At 40.3% G+C, this 16943-nt stretch overlaps 1 protein-coding gene across 2 annotated transcripts; it reads left to right on the top strand.

The window, feature by feature from the left end:
• Positions 1-959: 959 nt before the first annotated feature.
• On the top strand, positions 960-15462 carry hycc1 (hyccin PI4KA lipid kinase complex subunit 1). Of its 2 annotated transcripts, XM_079570697.1 has the most exons (12): positions 960-1116; positions 6908-6989; positions 7134-7235; positions 7404-7583; positions 8364-8444; positions 8527-8642; positions 8936-9031; positions 9462-9578; positions 9710-9797; positions 11238-11400; positions 12416-12724; positions 13935-14075. In XM_079570697.1, the coding sequence occupies exons 2-11, from the start codon at positions 6939-6941 to the stop codon at positions 12682-12684; spliced, it is 1263 nt and encodes a 420-aa protein (XP_079426823.1). In that variant the 5' UTR covers positions 960-1116; positions 6908-6938; the 3' UTR covers positions 12685-12724; positions 13935-14075. The 2 variants fall into 2 exon arrangements, with proteins under 2 accessions (XP_079426823.1, XP_079426822.1); XM_079570696.1 differs by lacking the exon at positions 12416-12724 and having other exon boundaries at positions 13935-15462.
• Positions 15463-16943: the final 1481 nt, after the last annotated feature.

The following is a 16943-nucleotide window of genomic DNA, read 5'->3' as shown; positions in this document are numbered from 1 at the left end:
ATATTGTGTGTTGTTGAAAATAAAATAAATAAATAATAATAATAATAATATTTTGAGCCACGATAAAAAAAAATCTCTCTTTAGGGAACTTGAGGGGCTCCGTAAGCTGCAACCATGAAGCCAAAATGCAAAATACTGCAAACAGCTCAATCATTTAGTGTTTCTATCTCTATTTCAGTAGATACAGGCTCATGACTATAGAACTAGAATTATAATTATCATTAATTAATGTATTTATATCAATGCTCACGACCCACTGGTTCCGCAACCTGCTGAGAACCACTGCTTTAAAGTATCTGTCAATTTGTTGCACCATATTAGTTTCATGAGCTGCACAGTGTGTGTAGCCTGTGAATAGAATTAATAATGATGATGATAATAATAATAATAATAATAATAATAATAATAATAATAATAATAATAATAATAATAATAATAATAGTAATAATTATTATTATTTTTATTATCTTCGTCATCATCATCATAATCATAATAAACGTTGTTGTTTTTGTTGTATTAAATATTATTGCTGTGTATTATTTGATGTATTATTATTATTGTTATTATTATGATTATTGTTATCATTATTATTTTTATTTTTATTTTTATTTTTATTTTTATTTTTATTTTTATTTTTATTTTTATTTTTATTTTTATTTTTATTTTTTTTATTATTATTATTATTATTATTATTATTATTATTATTATTATTATTATTATTATTATTATTATTATTATTATTATTATTATTATTATTATTATTATTATTCCTAAAATCTTCTAAAATCTAAAATCATCTTTGCTGTCAAAGAGCAGCGACAATCTACCGTGTTCGTGGAAAGTATTAGCATGTGGACCAGAGCTGAAATGTGATTGGTTATTTCGCTTGGGGGCGCGGCCGTAGGTTTTAAATATTAGCTTTTGATTGGCCTGAAAAACTGTCAATCATTAACAATGGAGCCTTTTCGTTTCGCCAGTTTCAGTCAAGAGAAAGTAATGAAGATGGAAGGAGCTGGTGTTGAATTATTCAGAAGATCTCCGGAGTAGCGGCGTGATAGTGTTTTGCTTGACAGATTGTAGGAGTATTTTACGAAAGAAAAGCGGGATAGCATGCCAGTAAGTACATTAACTTTTCTAGTTTTCTAGTTGTCGCGCCCTCGCCGAGCAAGCTAACTATTAGCTAATCTGTAAGCAACCACAGTGAAGTGACAGTTCCTTCCGAGTCATTCACTAAGCCAAGTTATAATGAAGACTGATTCTTGATAAAGATAGCAAACAGTGTAAAACTTTAACATTTATCTCCATACACTTAATGCTAACGTACAGGTGGCAAGTTGGCGACACAATATTGTTGTTTCTTAGTATCGTGACACTGGCTAGGAGTTCCCTTGTTTCTACAGTAAGCTTTAACGTTTAACAGCTGACTTTTTGCGCCGTCTTATGTTATCGCTACCAGTGTTGCCATTTGAGTAAGTCAACAAACTACAAACGATGCAAATTAAATACAGTTTGTTATGGTGTGTTCTGTTATTTACTGGCTTCTCTTTGCATGTGGTATTTTCTCTGTTAATGCATCATGGTTCACTTCAGCCCTGTGTAATGCTACAGTAAGTGTCCACTCCCGGGATTATTTAAATAGTCCCGTGCGTTTTCGACCGTGCATCAGACAGACGGTTTTTCTGCGGGGGAGAATCCAGTGAATAATAGTGTCACAGATTCTTAAGCCATGTTGATTTTTGCTCGTCCTTCACAATGACTTCTGGTATAAATGGCCGGTCCAGTAATATTTGCATGAGATATGAGGCATGTTTGTTGTTGTTGTAAATCTTTTGCCCTTCACCACGACTGCGGTGTTTGGTGGCTGTTCTAAAATGAAAGTCGTGTCTTTAGGACGTTCATATGAGTGTGACCCCTATACTGTATTTAGTACGTAATGCCTACTGGTGCTTCTATCATTAATGCTTTTTGACAGAAAAGCCTAGCGGCACATGAGGACCGTTCCATCATGTGGTTTCTGCTGTCAACTAGCATCAGACCATCATGACAGTCCACCATCCATACTGTGGATTACTTTGAGTATTGCATAGAACGCGAAAGGAAGCGTATACATGGTCATTTTATAGCTTTAGTTGTTTTGTTTTGCTCTAAGAAAAAACATTAATTCAATCTTGGTTTTCTGTTAGCCTACTTTATTGAATGCAGGCAAGGAGTGAGAGTGGATGAAAATGCATCACTGGCTTAGATGGGAACTGAGAGTGCAACAGTCGGCTATAAGAGGATTCCCTTCCTTGACAGCAAACACTTCAGACACTCAAGTTTTTAGAAGTTGTGTACTTACACTTCTCATGAACGTAAATTTAATACATGTTCAAAAGCAGAATGCTCTCTACAGATCTGATTTATATATAACCTCCTGCTGAACAGGAGGTTATATATAACTACAAACTGAAGACAGAAGCCAAAACATCAGAGATGCAGAGTGAACCTCCAGGAGTGCTGCTGTGAATTTGAGGGCAGGTCATGCTGCGAGTGCTGCCTGGCTGCTGCTTCAGGGCCTGTTAGAAGATTTCCATCGTTATTCAAGTCCACCACAACATCTCAAAACACTCTTGTCACTTCCCTTCACTGTATACAATATTTTGAATGTGAAATTCTAGGATTGTCTGAAAAGGATGCAAGTTCCATTCTGTCCTTTTCAATGAATACAACACTTGTATTCAAGTTTTGATGAAATTAATAGAATTGGTTATGTTATACCTTCTACCACAGGCTCAGACAGCACCCACTTCCCTTCATCGCTGTCTAGTTTTTCTTCTCCTGTGACAGCTGTTGCACTCTTGTTGGCCAACTCACTTCCTGGAGAACCCGGAGGTTCCACTTTAGTATATCACTGAATAAATACTCGTCTCCAGTTCCATTTGTTTGATTCTGTCGGGCTCCTCAGTTTGGAAGGCACATAGCCCATGGTGTTTCATTGTGAGTTTGTCAGAACTTGCCAGTACAGGTGCGTCAGGATAGGAATGTAAACACAAAAGAGACTTGTTGTTGTTGGGGCAAACCTTAAGGAGGAGGAGTCACAAATAAGCTAATTTACCCTGCCTTTGTTTCTGTGTGCAACAGTCAAGCAAATTGGAAAGTGGATAAGTGTCAAGTTCTCTCATTCACAGGAACATGTTTGGAAAATGGAATAAACACATTTTCAAACACACACTGTGCAATTTGTGAATCGTGACGCATTATAGGGACATGCTGCCAAGTGCTGATCAGCTCTACTTCTACATTTGTGTGACATTTGTGAGTGTCGAAATGTGGTTAAACGCAAGAGTATTCTGGCAACAGCGGTGTGGGTTTCACAAGCAGTATCTCTTGTACGCTCTTAAGGTTGCCTGGGGCAGCACATTTGGAAATCTAATGAACTCTTTTTATCGATCTCTTTCATTCTCTCTGAGCTATCTATCCCTCGAGCCATTATGCCTTTTATCCTCCAGTTTGTATGCATCCGTCTATTCATTTTCTCCATTGATCTGTGCTTTATTGCTTGGGTTTGAGGCTTGTAATTGTCTGGTAAGACGACTCGCTGAACCTGCTTTTCTACTTTGCTCTCTGCTGCTCTGTTCATGTATGCATAGGGCTGGATGATATGGTAAAAAAAATAATACCTTTCCCTCATATCATATCTTGATTTTAGATTTCATTAAAATTTTTCATAATAAAGAAATAAATACATGTAGCCGATTTTGTGAAGTTAGACTTGCTTTTTAGACAAACCTCAGCTCAAACAAAAACCTTCAAATTCAATTAGCAAACTTTGCTCACAACGATATTTTTGATTTTTTTTCTTAGTCATAATCAAGTTTCAAAACATTTCTAGTTGTTTCATTATTGGCACTGTTAATCTTTAACAGGCATGGCATTAATCTCATTGTTTTATTGGTGGAAAATACCCTGTGTATTGTGTGTTTTGTTTACTGTGAGTGGGCTCTTCTCTGCAGACTTGACTGACTCGTAACTTTGCTTGGAGTGGGTCATCACCAGGTCATCGCCGTGTAGGTGTTTTGTGCTGTGACTACAGGTTGCCAAACATTACATTTCAATACCTTAGTTCTTCCAAATGCTTTGTGTTGATAGCTCACTGAAAAATGGCATTGTCTGTGTCTTCTTGCTGATTAATAATAATATGTGCATGTTTTGCTTACATGTTTGCACTTGTTGCAACAGTTTAGTTCCACCTGAAATGTTTCTGAATGCGCTCATTGCTCAACGTGCTTCCGGCTTTTTGCTTCCGATTTCAACGTTCACAGCCAGCCAGGTGCCTATTTCAGGACTGTACCATCATGACAGAAATGACAGAGGGGGTGGGGAGCAAGTGACTCATGAAATTAGGGAAGGATTATCGAGCCGAATAGCCTCCATTTAGAGAAATTAGTCTTTTGTAACCGCCTGTTCTGTTCTCCAGAGCTGGCAGGGACGGAGGAGGGCGGCATCCAACCCAGCATGTCCGTTTTGATGGCAGACATGCTGGCTAACATAATAAAGACTGTGATTACCGAGTGGATGAGTCAGTGTGCTACAGACAGGGCTCTCCTCCTCCTACGTGGCTCTGCTTTGAAGTGCCCAATAAACTCTACTGTTGTGTTGTCTGGGCACTGCATCCTCAAACAGCATCTTAAACTCTGCTGGCATCTCTGCTTCTCATGCCAATGTGCGGGTTACTTCTGATGGATCACAGCAATGAAATATGTGACAATGCATATGCATATGCTTATGCATGCAATGAAATATGTGACAACTTACATAAAAAGAACATGGGCCAGATTCATGATTATTCTTTAATAATTTGAGTATTTTGGGTTCTGAATGGATCTGAAAAGTATAATGATTGTTTTTACTTTGACTGACAGGAAAAAAACAGGAATGTCCCTATGTCACCTATATTTCTGAATATCTTTTTCGGGTGTGTGTCATGTTCACAACAGACTTTGCCTTTTTAAAAGCCTTCTGTAAGTAAGTAAGTCAGTAAGTGCTTTATTTGTCATTGTACATACGTACAACGAAATGCTGTCCAGGTCCAGACGCTGCAAATGTGGGCCAACCTGACCAGCATGTTTTTGGAGGTCGGGGAAACCGTAGCTCCCGGAGGAAACCTGGCTGGCTGCCTTCAGTGCTCCTCTGATCCTCTGAAATGGTGCACCGCCTCCGGGGTTTGTCCCTGTTTCAGAGCATGGTGTCCTGCACTGGTCAGCTCCACCTCCTCCTGTGCAGCTCTCTCCACTCCACAACTGTCTTTCACCATCTTCTGGGAAGAGCTTAGCAGTTCATCTGTTTTCTTCTCCAGTGAACATCCATTAGCCAGACACACATGCCAATGTGTGTCTTAGCTGCGAGTCTTGTCCGGATACCTCCTCGTTTGTCCCTTTTTGGTTTCATGTAGTCTGTCACTCCCTCAGAGCATAATGGAGACTGACCAAAAGGATGATTTGACGAGGTGGAGACAGGTCAGCGTCTGTGTTTGAGCATACTGAGCAGTAAACAGAATTGGCAACGATTTTAGAACTTTCCAAATTAACCGATTATAATTCAGATATATTATATTTTGATTTTATTTGCCTTTATTTGCCACCCAGTCCTAATTAAAATTCGTTTCTGTTCATTATAGTAAAGCTTTGTGGTTATTATTGAATTGTGCAGAAAGAGATGACCAGGCTTGTTTTGTAATCATACATCTGTAAACCATATTCATCGAGTGGCTCTGGCTTTGGTAGTCATCGTTACTTTCCACAGTGCATTGCTCAAGATAAGAATCGCCAAAAACAAATTATGGGGAAAATAATGCCTTGATCCTTCATTTGTATTCATGATGAAGACCGCGCTCTTCTTGTAAGCGCGTTGTCAGTGAATATCTCAGACGTGAAGGGTAATTTTGGGATGGAACTAATGTGTGTTCTCGCGTTACAGAGCCTGAGCCTGACAGTGTGACAGTCTGTGCACATAGAAGGACTTTCCCCCCCAAGCCCAATTTGTCTCCAGCTCTGACCAGACACACCAAACAAGGGCTGTGCTTTTACAGCCAATTTAACCGCATGCAACATGAGCAACACGACAGGTTTTTTCTGCTTTTCCATGGAGAAACATTGATGCAGTCCTTCAAGACTTTAACACTTTTCCTTCAAAATCATTTCAATAGCATGTTATGGAATTCGTTGGATTACTTATGCTCTATCTGTGCATTTTTATACACACTAATCAGAACTGTTTTACAAGCCCTTTGTATACACTTAAAAAACTTCAGAGAGTGCAGTTAGCTCCAGTAATTCCTAGCCTCAATGTAGAAAAGATTGAAATGTCCTATTTTGTCCATTATTGCATCACACTCCTTAACCTCCTTTCTTGCGCGTGCCACGTCAGGGGAGCAGAGAAAATGAAAGAAACCGCGAGGGAGAATGAGCGCGAGTCTACGGAATAAACTAGAATTAAGAGGAAAATGGCGTGGCATTTGAGGCTTTCAGAATGATTCCACCTTTAGGTTGTGTGCAAAGTCTCGTAGCTTTAGGAAACAGTGCTGCCTTTGTTTCAGCAGAAGTAGCCAGCAGCTGATGTGTTAAGCGCATTTACCCTCACACGGCCTGTAGATATTTACAAACAGAGTGGCCCCCAGGTGCGCTTTCGAGTTTGCTGTTAGCACACGGACAGCAAGTTTGATAATTGTTGTGTAACAGAGGAGAGAAAGGTGCAAGGGCTGCTGGGAAAGCTTTTAGCGTTGAACTCATTTTTAGAGCACCCGTCCCGCACCCGCCCCTGCTGTTGCATTTGTCGTTTGAGTGCAGTTTTCCCGCCTCACTCGCACAGCAGCTCTTCGGCATTCATTCAGAGCACGTCTTTAACAGAGTTTTTTTTTGTATTCTTGCAGGTAGAAGTGAGTCCACTGCAGATGAGGGAATATGCTGGCTATGGACCAAGGAGTGGTGGAGGAATGGCTGTCAGAATATAAGGTGCATTGATGACTAATACCTTTGGGGGGTGGGGGGCGGCGTTCGTCGCCAGTTACCTTTGATTGGACCTGGTTAAATGACACTTGAAGATTTCAAACAGTTCATCTAATTAGATTTTCTGTTTTTGTTTTTTCCCTTCTGCAGACGCTCCCTGACAGCGCAGTGTCCACCTACGCTGCCTCCCTAAAGGACAAAGGCGCCCTGGTCCCTGCAATTTACAAAGTCATTCGAGAGAACTACAGTGATGTATGAGAACACAGTCATACATGTTCACTACATGTGTTTTCCATTTCATGGGAACAAAACAAAACAAAATATAAGAATAGATTTTAGAATAATGTGTGCTAACCTCTTGTAAATGATATTTCCCTCTATTTTATTGTATTTATATTTTTGACTTGATGTGTATTGCAGCTGCTGGAGCCAGTGTGTCACCAGTTGTTTGAGTTTTACCGGAGCGGGGAGCCACAGCTGCAGCGCTTCACCCTCCAGTTCCTGCCTGAGCTCCTGTGGAGTCTGCTGTCCGTCAGCGCAGCCAGAGATCCGCACACCTCGGGCTGCATCGAGGCCCTGCTGCTGGGCATTTACAACCTGGTGAGATGGGAAAGGCTAATGAGGGCGATGCTCTTTGACAACAAAGCCGTACGCATTGATTTGTGACACACTGGTTAATAACACTGAACAAAAGCAGACTGCATCCATATGTAAGTAGTGCTGTTTTAAAACACATTTACAGATTAAACAGGCTTATTAATTAGGACACTAGCTACAAATAAAACGGAAAGAGAAGTGGCTCGATTTATAGGTCAATGTGTTTATCCCTATTGAGTTGATTCAGTTGTTGGAGTTGTTATATAAACTCTTTAGAAACCACAGGTGTAGTGCTAAATCCTCACATTTACATTGGTGGTGATTGCAGGGTCAGTTAATGTAGATGTGTGCTGCCGCTCTTTGGGCTCATTAAATTCAGCTGTCGCCACATGCAGTAGCTACCACCACTGTGTGAGGAGTGAGTGAAAAATTGTTCCTTATAAAGTGCCTTGTGAAAAGCACTATATAAATCCCTACGGCAGACTCCATACTTTCTTGCCGAAACTAATATGTGAGCTGGGAATCAGCCTCTTACTTTGTACTGTATTCACAGGAAAGCATCAAAGACCATACACTGTATGAGTGAAAGAGGGAAATGAAATCAAATCCTGTACTGTATTTCTATTCTTTTCCCCTTTAGACCAGGTCCCCAACCTTGGGGGAAAAAACAATGTCGAAAAGCTATTCATCCATTTGTAAAACATTACTTTTTCCAGAAGCCTATTACACTGGTACAAGGTTTGGAACTGCTTAACCTCAGTAACACGGTTTCCTCTTCCACAGGAAATAGTCGACAAAGATGGACAGAGTAAAGTGTTGTCTTTCACTGTCCCCTCTCTCTCCAAACCTTCAGTATATCATGAGGTAAGTCTGTATTACACAGTATAATAGAACATTACTTTTCATTTTTTTAAATTTGGGAAACCCCTATCCCCATTTTTTACAGCCTTCTACAATTGGCTCCTTGGCCCTTACCGAAGGTGCTTTAGCCAATCATGGGCTGACCAGGGTAGTGTACAGTGGGCCACACTTGCAGAGAGAAACCTTCACAGCGCAGAACAGGTACAAGGGCTTGCTTCAGTAGAGGCTTGGTTTCCTTGTGTGCATCAAAGTGTAATACTGCTCTTTTAAAGAGCTCTGGGTGACTGTTGACTTAGTACATTTGGGCGCCAACAGCCTGAGGATTAACAATGCATCGAGATTAGCACTGTGCTTTATTTGGATGCACTAAACAAGTGAACCATTCTTTGTAACATTACTCTCAGCACCCCTGACACTGCTGAGATTACAGATTCTATTTTCAGATACCTCATTACCTCCCCAATAATGTGTTGTCATTTTTGGTGTTTGTGTAGATTTGAGGTTCTGACATTTTTGCTGCTGTGCTACAATGCTTCGTTGAGCTACATGACCATGACCTCCCTGCAGTCTCTGTGTCAGCTCAGCTCCAGGTAAAGCACTCGTCACCACTGTCAAAATACAGCACAACAGTGGGTCACTTTCTCTTCAGGAAATGAACTCCGTAGAGACACTTAGACTCTTCATGCATGCACACGTACTCTCACTCTCCTCCAAGAAGCTTATCTGATCCTCTTAGAGCCGTTGGTGCCATGGCAGGCAAGATACTCCTTTTCAATTATCAGCCTTGTAAACAAATCAAACACAACTTTTTGGAGTGTTCCTCCAAGACTTGATAATTGATTTTATGCGGTTATAAATGGCTCTAATAACAGTTTTGTATGTTTATAGAAGAAAGGATTAGCTGCTTAGCAGTGCACCACAGGATGCCACTGCATTAATGCAAATGATGTTGAGCCGTGTGTTCTGATTGAAGCTTGTCTCTTAATGCATGCCCTTTATCCTCATTGCTCATTTCTCCAGAGTATGTATATGCGGTTACCCACGGCAACAGATGCGGCGATATAAAGGCATTAGCACCCGCATGACTGTCACGTCAGAGTTCCTGGTTCAGCTCATCACTGGGATCCACTATGCTTTGTGAGTGCCCACATCCATTACCCTGTTGTCAACACTGTTACACGCTGCCAGTGCTTTATTTTAATCCTAGCTGTTCACTTTGATATCAAAATAAACACTTCTTAGGCTCCTGTATGTGCACTTCTGTGTAGGTGTAACGGTGAAGTGGAGCTCGGATCCAAGGCTCTGGATGATGTTCTGTACCGTGCCCAGCTAGAGTTGCTCCCTGAGGCACTATTGGTGGGTGCAAAAATATTTTTTATACTCTCGTCATCTTTTCAACTTGTGCACTTTTTCGATCCAGCACATACTTTGTTTAAAGGGACGGTGTGCATGTGATTTTGGTGCACATGCTAACTTATGTTTTAAGTCTTTCTCAGCACACTATGCCGTATTGTTGGTCTGTTTGTGCCGTGGACTCCAGAGTGTAATCCCACTAGATTATTTACATGCTTTCCGCTCTGCTAATCCTAATCCTTGAGGCCTCGGGAGTCGAGAGTAGAGGATTGGACCTAAACTCTCTGTATTGCTGCACAAGTCAAGGTGCATGGTCCTCCACAATAAAATGTAATTCATAAAAAACATGTTATTTAACTGCGGACATAACAGATGGGATTTAACTCATTGAGTGGTTGCATAGATTTTGGACTATTTGCCTGGTACAAGGGGTTTATGATGTATCACTCATGAGACCAGCCCAAAACAAAGGGCCAATTATGTTCAGCTTATGAAGTAATATACTGAACTGCATGAGGTGTGAATCAGAGTCATAAATAATTAATGTCACAGTAGCAAATATGAATATAAAGAAAAACATCTGATGCATGTAGTTTTTCCTCCAGATTTAAAACAAGACAATGAGTGTATTACTGCCCATAGTTGTTCCAAAAGGAATGAGTGGGGAAATAATTTTATTTATTGATCTTTATTTAACCAGGATAGTCCCACTGAGATTAAGAATCTCTTTTTCAGGGGAGTCCTGGCCCCTGAGGGGAATCTATTGTACATGTTTTTAGTGGTAGGGGAAACCGGAGTACCCGGAGGAAACCTACGCAGACACGGGGAGAACATGCAAACTCCACACAGAAAGGCCCCGTCCAGGTGGGAATTGAACCCTGGACCTTATAGCTGTGAGGCGTGAGCGCTAATCGCTGCGCCACCGTGGCGGAATTGTGAGATGCTAACCCTCCTCTTTACAGTATTAAATGCTCGTGTTTGTTTTATTGTTTTGTTTTTGTCTGTTAATTGGTTGATTTTCTATTTTGTTACAAACATCTTTGCACGCTCGCCTGCTTTCTATGCAACTTCCTATATTATTATCTCTTTCTTCTGATGTTCTTGCGAGGCTTATCATAAAAATCTCTTTTAACCCATTTGGTCTTTCAACACATACAGTATACAGCATATTTCGACTTACTTTCTTATTTTCTATTATCAGCATTTACTTTCTAATGATTTACATGACCAAATTTTGTCAGTCAGGACTCTGGACAGAATTTTTCTACAAAACATATTATGAGCGGTTTTCTAGAACTTTAGCATGTTCAACTATGACACCTAACATTTTCTTTGTGCTAGTACTCTTTCTGTGACAGTTGTTTTGCTGGTGCTTTGCTTGGAAATAGGAAATCCACCACTTAAAAAAATGAGACTAACCGCTCGTAACTGTTTTGCCCTCAGGTGGGAAATGCCATCAAGTCGTCACTGCACGGAGCGGCTTTGAAAAACAATGCAAAAGATGGTGGCAGGAGTATCCAGGTAGAGATCACTCCTACGTCGTCTAGGATATCACGCAACGCCGTCACCTCCCTCTCCATCAGGGGCCACCGGTGGAAACGACACGGTGAGACGCATCACAGACACTGAAGTGAAGACTCTTTCCATGAAATAACACCAAGAAAAATGGCCAAATTATTATTATTATTATTTTTTTTCAAGAGTAAAGAATCTTCTACAAGGAATGTATTTTATTTTATCTCCCAACCTTCCCAAATTTAAATATCATGTGAACTGGTGTCCTTGTTCCAAATGTGCGTGAATTATGAATTAATGCCAACATGCTTCAGATTATCTGTCTTGTAGCATGCAAGGCACAATTAAGTGTGTGCGGTTGGTTTAATTTCTTCTCAACCTTGAGAGCACAGTTGATGGAAACGTCAATAATTGCTGCCTTTAGAAAGTGTGTAAGCAGTATGAAAAACCTTTGACAAACTTTCAGTTATTGTTTTCACTTATAACAAGTCAATGACATTGAAATGATCTTCTTACTCTTTTAGAGATCTCAAAATGATAGTCCCTTGTTTTTTTCTGTAATGAATGGTCAAACATAGCACCTGGTTAATTTACAATATCCGCAATTATATTAGACACGTCACAGCAACACCACGTGACAACCTCTGTGGAAGGCCACAGTTGTAGCCGAAACTTTCAGGTACAAAATCAACAAAGGTCTGACTATAAGAACATAATGGCAGCTTTGCAATATTCTCATTTTGGTCTGTTTACCGTTTTTTTTTGACAGAGGTCTCCAAACTTTTTTTTTTTTCTCCTCCTGTGCGCCATAACACTTTTACAGATTAAAATTGGCCCAGAGCTGTTCGCACTTGAGGAACTCTTTGACTAGACATTTACAAACTATTGTTTTTATAAACACATTAAAAACACAAAGTCAAATGCATCTGTAGATGAGGTCTTGAGAGCTGCTGGCTGGAGACCCCTGCTGTATCCTCCATGCGCATGCACATTACATTCGTTACTTGTGTCTGTGTTCATTTTACAGTATTTTGTTTTATGCATGACATGTTTTGTCCATCTGTGTGTGTACATATTATTTCATAAACCCCATGCTTGTCAACCAGAGTCCCAAGAAATGAGCATAGACAATGATGCTTCGATGGGGGGCGTGGCCATCCCTGAGATCAATGTGACAGGTGTGAACTGCGAGCGCATGTCCAACGGAGACTCCCTGTGGCCGCGTCCTGACGGCGAGACTCTGTGTGGCCCCGCTGAGGTCGGTCATGAGGTCATGGCCGTGCGCAATCAGGAGGTCAGGAGGCAGAAGTCTGTCAGGAGAATGGCGGAGAGTGAGGCCTCTGGGGCGCCCTCCACAGGGAGAGGCCAGCACTAGAGCCACCTCATCCACCTGCAACAGTCCCGGGGTAACCTAGGTAACCATGTGTGGGGCGTGGTCTGACAACCTGCATGATTATCATTTCCCACTTTACCTTTTGGCTGGGCTCCCTCCCGTTTCAATCACTATATTCCTTTTACCTGCCACATGACAATACCTTCTTCCTTTGTAAAACTCTAAAGCTCTCCTGCTCAAATAACTAATTGTTCAATAACCAAAGCAATAATCGATTAAACTCTTGTAATAATGAACATAAAGCAACACTGTAAACTTTTTACATCAACCGATCTAGAATTAAAAGATAACATTTTGACATAAACCTGCAGGAATAATGTTTAGACTGTGTCATCATGTGCTGTGTGTCACAGTTGTTCTGCCTCTGTGAAGGTGTACAAAGTTACACAGTGTTGCTTTAGTTGTATAAACAAATGAGGTGTCTATTATATTCTATTTTTACGTTTATTTTATTTTTACACAATATTATTTTGATCAAGAGAAGAGCAGGCGTTTGCGTTTCACAGCTTGCCTTGGTATGCCTAGATACATTACCACTGGGGTTGCACCTGGACACAGATATCTTCCTTCTGATTAATATTGTGAGGGCTATAGAAAGATACACAGGTCATCTGTTGTATTTTCCAAACTCAGATTTTCAGCGTCTCGTTTCAATAACACCCTTAGTTATGTGGCCTGTCTATCAGTCTGTTCGCCCATTGTTTACTGGTGTTGTGTTACGGTCTTGGCATCACATCCGAACTGCTTTTTTGTTCACGGATGTCAACAGGGTGCCACGTTAGACATTTGTTGGTGTGTGTATACATAAATAAGTCACAAAGTGTGTGTTTGATTTCAAGTTAGATTGAAGGTATTTTTGGTGTTTAGACTTCCTGTAAAATGCATAGTGACTTGATTATCCCTTGTGGTCTTTCCTAGGCTTTTGCTTTCTTCTCCTGCTTTGAAATATGTATCCTTTGCTGGTGCTGCTGTCTCTCAGCAAGGCGTTTAACTAAAATCTATAAGCTATAAATATGATTCTTTCTTTGCTTGTAAAATAACTGCATAATGGGAAGGCGCCACCTGCTGGAAGATAGTGAATTTGCTCCTCTGCCTTTCAGCTCAACACAGTTGTTTCAATATTTGAGACAGAATTTTTACCCAAAGAAATTCACAGGGCTGATTGGCAGATGTGATTTCTGTTATGCTCTTGCCCTTTGTTCTCATTTTAGTTTTTGTGGTTCTTCTTGCAGACGCAGTGGATTTGGGTTCCCCGGATGAGCTGATGGATATTTCAGAGGCTGATGAAGGGGTGTGGCCAGGAGGAGTGGGTGCTGATGTAATGCCGCCTACCATCACTATTAGCAACAGTGTGACCACTTTGAATCTTGGAGCAAAAGCTATGAAGAAATGTCGACTTGGTGGTCGCACCAGCAAAGACAAGGAGACTGCACCCCAAATGACAAACCGGGCGAACAGTGAGAATGCCGAGCTGAACATCAAGCGGCTGGCTCTCACATCGAGCCAGTCAGTCCCAAAGGGAGGAGCTCTCACCACTCTGACCCGCACAGCCAGCGCTGTGTTCTCGCGCTCTTTTGAGCAGGTGGCCAGTGGCAATAATTCCACTACCAACCACACCCCTGAAGCAGGTCGCTACTCATGTAGTCTGCAGGAGGAAGGGATGGGCTACCTGAGCCCTGGGCCTAACCATACCCAGCGCTCCCCCAGCATCAGTATCCATCTCGGCTCTGACCTTTAAAAACCTTTCGGACTTTTGTCGACCCACCACATGCCTCATGAAATGTGACCCTGTACCTGTGACCAGGAGCTCCAAGCCATGCCAATTGCAGCAGCAGCAGCAACCATCTGAACACTCCTGCTACTTTGTCACTACATTTTAGGTGTCTCCTGAATCATTTAGACATCTGTACTGTATGTCTAACTTGTCTCTGATGAGACAAAGATGTCAGTATGGTCAGTGTACTGCAGTAAAATTGTGCCACAAAAACTTCTCACTTGCAGCTAATGGTTATTTGACAAGGTAATTGTATTTGAAGACACTGCCCTGCATGGCTTTCCCATAACCCATTTTGACTGTTGTCGGTGGGTAAATTGAGTGTGAGAGCATGTATGTGTGTGTGTGTGTGTGGATATTTACTGTATGTTTGTGTTTTTAAAATCAAGGCTGCTGATGGATACAATAAACGTATCATCCTCCTAGTTTCTACTATTTTTTAAAGATATTATCCATAGCAATACAAGTCTGTTATTGGTGTTATCCATCTTTTGATAAGATTATCGGTTTCTCTGTCAAATACTGCTGTGCTTTACTGCTAAATATACAAAGAATTTCTCACCACTAACTAATGTTTGACATTATGGTGTTTTATGTTTACAATCACACAGTATCACAATTGTAAAGCAATATCAGTTTATTTTTGTTTTAGCACTTTTCCAAATTTCTCTATTAAATTACAAATGTAAATTTAAAGTTTTAACAAACAAGTTTGTTCAGATTTTGACTGCGTAAGATTTGTAAGTATTTAAAATTTTGCACTTGACAGAGCAAAGAGACATGTTTTCACTGTGGTATTTTCTTACAATGAATGAGGGGTCAGATTGTGATTTAAAGTTTGTTTCTTTGAGGTGGATTTTCTTTGTTTTCTAGCATTTTTACTTCTGTAAAGATGTACTACTTGCCCAAATACTGTAAACCTGTTGGCACCTGAGTTGTTTAAGCTAGATGGACTTAACCTGCGCAAAACAAGAATAATCAATTGGAAAACATTTTTTTAAAACCCTTTAAAGGAACTATAACTGATTTTTTTTTTTATTGAATGGCATTTGTTTTGTCCTCCTTAAGTATAATGTAAACTCTGACATTTGTGGGGAAAACACAATTATAAAATTCTAGATATAAAACATTTCTATCAATTTGAACTTGCAGGCTAGTTTTCTTGCATTTTCTTTTTTGCTACAGTGTCTCTGAAAGTTGTGAAATATACCCACAAACACATCCCAGTGATTGAAATGCACGAAATATGTTTGGAAAATTAAGAATGAGTTTGTACCTCAACTAACGTTTTAATTTAGTGGTATGAAATCAGGTATACCTTTTAAGTAATTGTACAATGGGCAAAACGGTCTGAAGCACTCTGTAGCTTTAAAAGTCCTTTATTTGGGACGCCTACGTGTTTCGATCTTTCTGGATCTTCATCAGGGCGTAGAAAGAATGAAGACACAGGTGTGCTTAAACACAGGTGCATCATGTGACCTCATCACTTGAACAAACACTAAGAAGTACATAAAATATATACAAAGCAATGACACGTCAAAATAAAGTTGACATGGGACAAACACAGCCATAGCTTTACAACATGACCCGATAACAATGTTAGTAATAGGTTGGGCATGTCTATCACACATAGAGCAATCTCCAGTTACCTACACAATTGTGCAAGTGAAAAATAAGCAGTTGTTTGCTTCAGATGCCATTCCAGATGTTAATATTGTAATTTGGTAATGTGTCAGTTCAGTTCAGTAAGTCTCCTTGTTGTTCTGTCAATATGGTGTGAATTGGTTGTATTCATAATTTGATGTTGTGAAATCCAAACATTGGCACAAACTCACCCTTTGTTCAAAACATATACCAGTCTAATGCATACTAAAGCTGTGTGTCAATCAGTCTTCTGTATGCATGTGTACGATACTTTAGGCTCTGGTACATCAAAATCGTTATGTTGTACTAAAGTTGGTTTCTCCTGGCCTTTCAGTGTCTGATAATACACCACTCAGTCTTCTTGGAATAAAGTGTTTCTATATTTCAAACCTGTTGAGGCATGTTTTTTTTTTTCCTACCATAGACTTTGTTTATTCATTGAGAAATGGATAGTGCATGCATGAAGACGTACTTCATATTATTAGATTTTGATGCCAGAGAGATAATTCACTCACTAAACTTCAATTACTAGGTTTGCATTAGCACTGACTGGGGATTGGTTGGTAACACGTGTGCTGGGGTTTTGGTTGATTCTTGTAAATTGGATTTTGCCACCAAGAGAATGAGGCTCATTCAAAACCATTGACTAAAGAGCGTTCAAAACAACATTGATTGAACATAATTGTCTGGGGGCACAGAGAGGTTATGCATGCTTGTGAAATATTTACAAAACTCCAACACGCTCTACAACACCGCCACTCACAGGTTTGACCGGTAGATGGCGCCCTTCGCTAAATGTCTCTCCTGGTTTCCCGTGCGTCAC

The sequence above is a fragment of the Gobius niger genome (genome assembly GCF_951799975.1).
Source record: "Gobius niger genome assembly, chromosome: 14".
Classification (NCBI taxonomy): domain Eukaryota; kingdom Metazoa; phylum Chordata; class Actinopteri; order Gobiiformes; family Gobiidae; genus Gobius; species Gobius niger.
The sequence above is the reverse complement of the archived record's forward strand: the minus strand, read 5'-3'. Positions and strand labels throughout refer to the sequence as shown.

Coding starts and splice junctions, on each gene's coding strand:
- hycc1 (XM_079570696.1), top strand. CDS start 6,939: ATGCTGGCTATGGACCAAGGAGTGGTGGAGGAATGGCTGTCAGAATAT. Junction 6,990..7,133: donor AATGGCTGTCAGAATATAAG/GTGCATTGATGA, acceptor TCCCTTCTGCAG/ACGCTCCCTGACAGCGCAGT. Junction 11,401..13,934: donor CCACCGGTGGAAACGACACG/GTGAGACGCATC, acceptor TTCTTCTTGCAG/ACGCAGTGGATTTGGGTTCC.